Genomic DNA, 6,836 nt, shown 5'->3' on the forward strand with positions numbered 1-6,836 from the left:
AGACTCCAGGCTTTTTTCCTGTGACTCCATAGCCATAATTACCATAATTAACATAAATAAGAGGATCCAAGTAAAGTTAATTACAGTAATCAACAACTTCTCTGCAAAAGGGTACTTTTGCATTTTTTTTTTGCTTCTAAGAATAACACTTACTCCAAGAGGTTTTCCTTTTGACTCCTCAGGAATGTGTATTCCTGTGGAAAAATACCTTTACACCAAGGGAAAAAATAAATGGATTTGCATGTCCAAGTGTGTGTACACAAAGCAAAATGTGAAATTGGAGAGTATATTTAGATTCAGGAATGGAGATCTGAGTGCCAAAAGAATTAGCCATTTTCTTTTTCTGCTTCTGAGGTTCTCACATAGTCCTACTCTGAGTATGTTCTTCAGGTTTTTTTTTTCTTTTTTTTTTGTCATTAAAGGTGGACAGCAACAGCTCCATTTGCCAGTCTGTGTTAGATGAGTGAATCAGTATATTGGTTTTGAATTACCAAAATATAGCTTTTATTAGGAATGATAAAAAGAAATCTGTTTAAACTGTATCTCTCCTTGCCAACAGCATTCTGTTCTCAAGCAGTGTGTTATGTGGAGGGAAACTCTGAACTGGGATAAAGATAACCATGTTCCTGAAGCAGACCACTTGGTCCTTTAACCAGAGACTTTGCCATTTTGTCTGTTGTTTGATGTGCTTGATTGAGGTGTTCCAAGACGTAATGCCAACAATGTGCAGTGGTAATAAATTGTACGTAATCTAAGCACCTGATTCTTCTAGTACTTTGACCACTACAGCTGCTTAACTCTTGCCCTCTCTGGCACCAGTCGTGCCTCTCCTTGCTTTATAAACAGGATCTGACACTAGTCATACTGGTGTGAGAATCGCAGTGGCATGCCAGCTGGTGCACCTACTTTGAAGGTCCCACTGAAACAAATCTTCCATTTGTGTAGGTCACCAGCAGGAAACTGGCTCTCCCGTCCCTCTGTACTCGGGCACACTGACGTTAGCAAACCTGTCTCCATCCCTTCACAGTATGGAAGCTACTGAAGCACAAAAGCAGACGTGCATCAGAGTGCAATGACAGCATTTCTGTATGGTGCTCTCCACTGTCTTGAGTGGGTAACAAAAGGTAGTGAGTCAGGTTTAATCAGCTATATGGCGAAGGCTGGCAGAAATGTTTCAAAGCACAAGAATTCTCCAGTTAACATGGAAATATGGCAGGAATTTTAGGGTTTCTGTTGGGGTAGATGGACTGAAATGCCATGAGATTTCTCTGCTCTTTCTGGACACCTTGATTTCCAAGACTACCTTTGAAAAGACAGAGAAAAATTACCTGTCTTTGTTATCTCAGAGGAGGCTCTGCCTAAATCTGTTCCTGTCTCCAAAAGAAGATGAAAGATGTGTGCTCTCTGCAGTGCAGCAGCTGCTTTGGAGACTCATGACTGAACCCTGTGAGTGGGAACCTTGGACGATATTTGGTGTCGCGGTAGCTTAGATTTAAACAGACTTGTTTTTGATGGTGATGCTGTATCAGGATGCAGTCTTGACTTGGAACTTGCCTTTGAAGGAGGCATTCTGGAGCTCTTGTCTCTGATACACTGGCCTGGTGTGGTTCTTTTTGAAAAGAGAGAAATTGTTAATCACATATGGTCCAGCCATACCGATTCCCTATTTTGCTGTTGAGGCATGTGACTGTTTAAAAGCAGAATGCGTGTTTGGCACTGACATTGATTACAATCTAATTCTATTCATATTAGCTTTAGGTATGAGTGTAAACAGTCATCTACAAAGCAAAATCCCCTTAAAATTTGGGACATTTCTCTGGTGGTATCATTTGGAGCCCAACTTTAAATGTTGCCAGTTGTTGGGGATCCTGGAGAAGGCGACAGCAATAAAATACGATGTTTCACTCTTTTCTAGGTACACTTAGCAGATGAGAAGGGGCGTACCTTTTCTATATCAATTTAAAATAAGAACTTGGGACAGTATGAGGAATGTTGAGAGACGGTAGGAACAGAAGGATCCACTTTAAATAGACCATTGCTCTGTTGTTTTCCTGCCATCCTCAGCCCTTCTCCCTTGCCAAGTACAGTACTTCCAGGATGTCCCCACCTGTTTTGGAGACAAGAACATACAACTCTCTCCTCTTTATTGATTGCAGTTGCTTTGCAGTTGGATGGCTTAGTGTGCCAGCTCTTCAACCATGGTGCATTTATTCTGCATGAGAAAGTAGAAAATTCATATTGCTTTTAGACAGAATACCTTGATACAACCTGTAGAATGATTTATTACCTTCCAAAACCATCTGGGTTAAGGTTTTGCAGGTGACCCTACAACTGTAATCCACACAAGACCTTAGGAAAGAAAAGAAAAGCTAACAAAAGTTGTGTCTCTAGTGTTAACACAATTCTGTATGAAATAATTACTCTCTGGAGTATGAGGCCTTAGCCACTGAATATCATATTTTCTTATCAGGGATCATTTTTCATTAATTCCTATTCCTTCAAACTCTAGGTTGCAAGCACAACTTATTTCCTAAAGATTAATTTTATTTTCTTGCACTAGGCATGACATGCTCTTGTTCTTAGGCCGTTGTAGAGACTAAATAACTTGGAAACAGCATGAAGAGAAAGGAAGGCTGTAAACAACACTTTAAAAGTGCTAAACATCACAAGATTCCTACAAGGGAGATAGACCAATCTCTCGTTTGACGTATGAAGGCAGGTAGTAATCTATGCCATTGATGGTATCTAGGAACACTTTGGAAGTCTTCAGAACCTTCTTCCCTAACTGTTGTATTTGCATCTTGTTCTATCGAAAGTGTCAGCCGGGATTTAAGTAAATCTCTTTGTTCTTTGTCTCTGTTATTGCAACAGTCATGGAATTGGAGAAGAATGATTGTGTTCTGTCTCCTGCAACAGCAAGGTCTGCCACAGTTGTACCAGTGGAAAGACTTTGATGGTGGGATGCATAAATCCAAGAGCTAAGACATAGTCAAGGAGTATGTGAAATGAGTGATATTTGTTAAAAAACTTAAAGAACAGTAATTATGTATGGAGGAATAGATTCAGCTGCAAATTAGAAAACCTAGATAAGGCATTTCAAAGGAAAAGATGTTGGGTTAAAGGTCTGTACTAAATATCTCTGTACTTCAAGGAACTTTTTCTTCAGAGTGGTTTAGAGAAGAAAGCACATGAACAGTACAGGCAAGAAACACCCAGGAGGCCGGGGTATCATAGGAAGATGTATAAGAGGGCTGGCTCTTCTTAGGAGAATGCAAGTTACCCTCCTGAAAACATCTGGCAGTTGGTCATTGTGCCTTTCTTAGGATTCTGTTTTCATCAACCAGATACAACATCTTGACCAAAACCTTACCAAACGAGGTGCTGGCACCTGTGTTATAAGAGATTTCGTTTCCTAGGTGCCCTCTGACTTTGTGGCCTGTGTCACTAAATAGATTTGGCCTTCTAGAACTGCTCCAGCTTAATAGTGTAGCTTTAATGCTTTCCTCAAGTATCGATTAGTCTGCTCAGCCTGCTCAAATCTATGTCTGGGGCTGGCTGAAAGGTTTAATCTTTTCTAAGACCACAGCTGTGGGGACTGTTTGGAGCCCCACCCCTTCTCCTGATGCCTGGGTCTCCATCTGTGATGAATTAGGGAATTCCCACAGGGCACCAAGGCTTTGAGGCTGCCTGTCTCTTGGCATCTATTTCATTTTGGAAGTTCCCTCTCTGCAGGAGCCTTTAGGAGTACTTGTACTCGCACTGAGGTGTCCTGTTGAGACCTGTGCTGAATGTTTCTCTTCACAGGCTCTTGCTTTCCTCTTCTTGGGTTCAACAGTTTGTTTGGGAGGATAGTTGTTACATGTTTCCTATTTTGGCTCTTCTGCTGAGGATTTGTGACACAAAGCAACCCACCTACCTTCTCTGGTTCCTTCCCCCCCTTTTAAGATGAAGTTAGTGTTTGTAAGCATAGACAGAGATGTTTAATTGATGAGCAGATGGGTATGTGCAACAACTCTTAGATAGATAAGCATAGTCAGTGAGCCTGCTTCATCTTCACAATAAAGAAGGTCAATGCAGTGTGTAAAGTCATTGCTTTCTTCTTTTTTGCAGATTTTTATTGCATTTGGAGAGCTGTTTTTATCTGTAAACTGGGCTGTTGTGACAGACATACTGTTGGTAAGTGCTTGTGAAACTATTTCCTTATTTCAAGTTTTTCAGCTTTTCTCAATGTAATATTGTTCGTAAGCCTGCATCTCGGTGGCCAGAAGGACCTCTGCCTTCTATGAAGAAAAGAACAAACTCTTACTACGAATACCCTTATTGGTACCTTGCTAATGATAGGGATGTAATCATGTGCCACGGTGTACTGCTGTGCAACGATGCCCGTAACAACACAGGTGTGGTGCTGCTGAGGCGGAAAAACTCCACAACTCGTGAAAGTTGTACAGTAGGTATGGAGTTTATTCAGCGCTGAGACGCATGGGGGATAGCTCCACCAAAAACATGCAAAACCTACCCCTCTATTTATTCCCTGAAATGTTACATATGCATTAAGTTTTACAACACATTCATGCGTATCCATTTCCTAGCCCTGCTTTGTATTATAATGAGCTAGAGAGTCCTTCTGTGCTTGCACAGTGCTTTCTGGTGGGCGTAAGATGGTCGACAGGATGAAGTAAAATGAGTCTTCATCGGAGTGAACTTTTCACCTCGTCTCCTTGAGTATGCTCTCTGGTTTCTTGGTAACAGTCCAAAGCACTTAATTCCAGCCGGTGTTGTGGTCGTTCCGGCCAGTTTAGGGGTCCGTGACCTTGCAAGCCTTGCGTTCTCTCATCCTGTTCTGATAAGCTGTTCTTTCCCTTATCATCACAGTTTTGATCCTCTCATCCTGTCTTCGCAAGCACAGCAAACTTAATAACTTCAAACCCCCTGTCTCACTGCAGTCCAAGCTCACTGTTAGCCCAGAAAGGAGATGTAGTGATTTGGATGAAACTTGTGCAAGTGGAACTCTCCAGTGCTTCTGGGACCCACACTAGTTTGGATTTTCTGTACAGCTCGGTGTTGTTGGATCTCTGCCAGAAAATGGTCTGTACTGGAAGGAGGGTTACTTTCTGTCTATAATCAGAGATTTTCTGTTTGTGCTCTAAAGGATTGAAAAGATGATCCAAGTCAGGGGACGTCAATATTTTGTAAGCTAGCGTTAGTGAATCTGTTACAGCTCATCTTTCTGTGAACTATTTGCAAGTTCCCTTATTCCAGAATACAGTGAAGATAAATTCCAGCACTTGCAAGTCAAATTCGTAAGTGCTACACTGCCAAAGCGTTAGGCAAGCAGTGATGCTTGTGAGACTCCTGGATTCCAGGACTGACACCACAAGTCCAAAGAATAGCAGTGCGTTATTTCATTGGAAAATCAGGACCTTTCTTTAGAAAGGAGTGATGTGAAAAGCACACATCTCGTGGCATGGTTAGTCTAGGTATCAATGAGCACCCAGTTCTTTTTATCATTCCAAAGGCTTTGAGGGTTAGTAATTTTTTAATGTACGAGTTTTTACTCAACGGAAAAATTTGTCAACCTTTGGTTTGTGCTGGAGCTCCACAGTCACTAGTCAGTGTCTGTATAAAACACAGGACAGATATTGTTGTTACTATCACTGAACTACACAGATCATCACTGTCTTAGGAAGTAGTTTATATGACTTTTTTTTTAATCCATCGTATGAACAAGCTGAATATAGTTTATCAGTCAAATAAGCAAGGAAATGGTTCACCTTGTTCATACCTAGTAGTCAGACTGCAGAAAGCTGACAAGTACCAAAGCCAGAGCTATTAAAGTGATTTACAATCCTTTTGTTGCTACCCAGGGGCATAAGACAAAGCATTTAAAGTGTCACTATTGTTTTCTACAAAGAGCAGAGTACTGTGTCACAAATGAGACCCAGACTCTCTCCTTAGGTGTGACTGTAACCCAAGCATTTCAAGCAGGATGCTAGTAGCCTGCTAGTAGCAGTTGTAGCCTTGAAGCAGTGAAAAGGTGCAGAAAAACTATCACTGGTTCAAAATGAACATTTTTATTAGTTCTATTTCAGTTTATTTTAAAATAATTGGTTTTTTGCAACACAACCAAGTACTATTACAATGAGCATCCTTTTTACATCAGTTGAGACACCATTGAAGGATTTTTTTTAAGTTTCTAAGTTTACTTTTCTTTGAACTCCATCTGCATTTGAATTTTTTTCTCTGTCATTGTTAAAGAGGAAGGTGACATCACTGAGGTAGATACTGTTGATATACAATAGGGAAAGTGAGGCGGGTCATTACTGTCAGCTCTTTCCTCCGATTCCTTTCTGAACCCAAACGGCAAAGGCTGCAAGGAGCTGTGCTTTCGTTCAGTTCAGTCACTGGGGTCTCAGCTTGCTTAGGGAATGCTGGATCATATTGCAGCCCGCACAAAGTCTGTTTGGAGCGTCATTGTCGTATCCTGGATCCATATAAATCCAGAAAAGGAGGAAGTTCTTGTCTCCCAAGTGACTGATATCCCTCATTTGTGTTTACTTTAGAAACTGTTGGGTTTAGGTACCAGCAATATTGCATCAGTTGGCAACAAGCGGGAAGGTGAAGAGCTTGGCAGAGCAGAGCTCTGTGGTGGCGTGTTCCCCCTGAGAGCAGATGTGCTGGGTATGACCACCAAGGTGCTTTGGGTTGGACCTGTTGAATTCTAAATGTTACTAATTGCTTTATCAGAGAAATGATGGAATTCAGCTGAGTTTGTGGATGTCTGCTCGTTCAGTGGCAATCTTACTTGTGAGTTGTGTTTCATCCTGCTGCAAACCCAC

General features: G+C 41.4%; 1 protein-coding gene across 1 annotated transcript in view; it reads left to right on the forward strand.

Annotated features, from left to right (window-relative positions):
* Nucleotides 1-6,836, forward strand: part of SPNS3 (spinster homolog 3 (Drosophila)) — a gene marked incomplete at its 3' end in the record, with an annotated part of 23,332 nt that overhangs the window by 12,244 nt on the left and 4,252 nt on the right. Inside the window, exon 9 of the mRNA XM_010087192.1 lies at nucleotides 4,111-4,176. Coding sequence (XP_010085494.1) covers nucleotides 4,111-4,176 — 66 coding nt within the window. The remainder of the gene's footprint in view (nucleotides 1-4,110; nucleotides 4,177-6,836) is intronic.

This window comes from Pterocles gutturalis, unplaced genomic scaffold, assembly GCF_000699245.1.
Source record: "Pterocles gutturalis isolate BGI_N339 unplaced genomic scaffold, ASM69924v1 scaffold51126, whole genome shotgun sequence".
In the NCBI taxonomy this organism is placed as follows: domain Eukaryota; kingdom Metazoa; phylum Chordata; class Aves; order Pterocliformes; family Pteroclidae; genus Pterocles; species Pterocles gutturalis.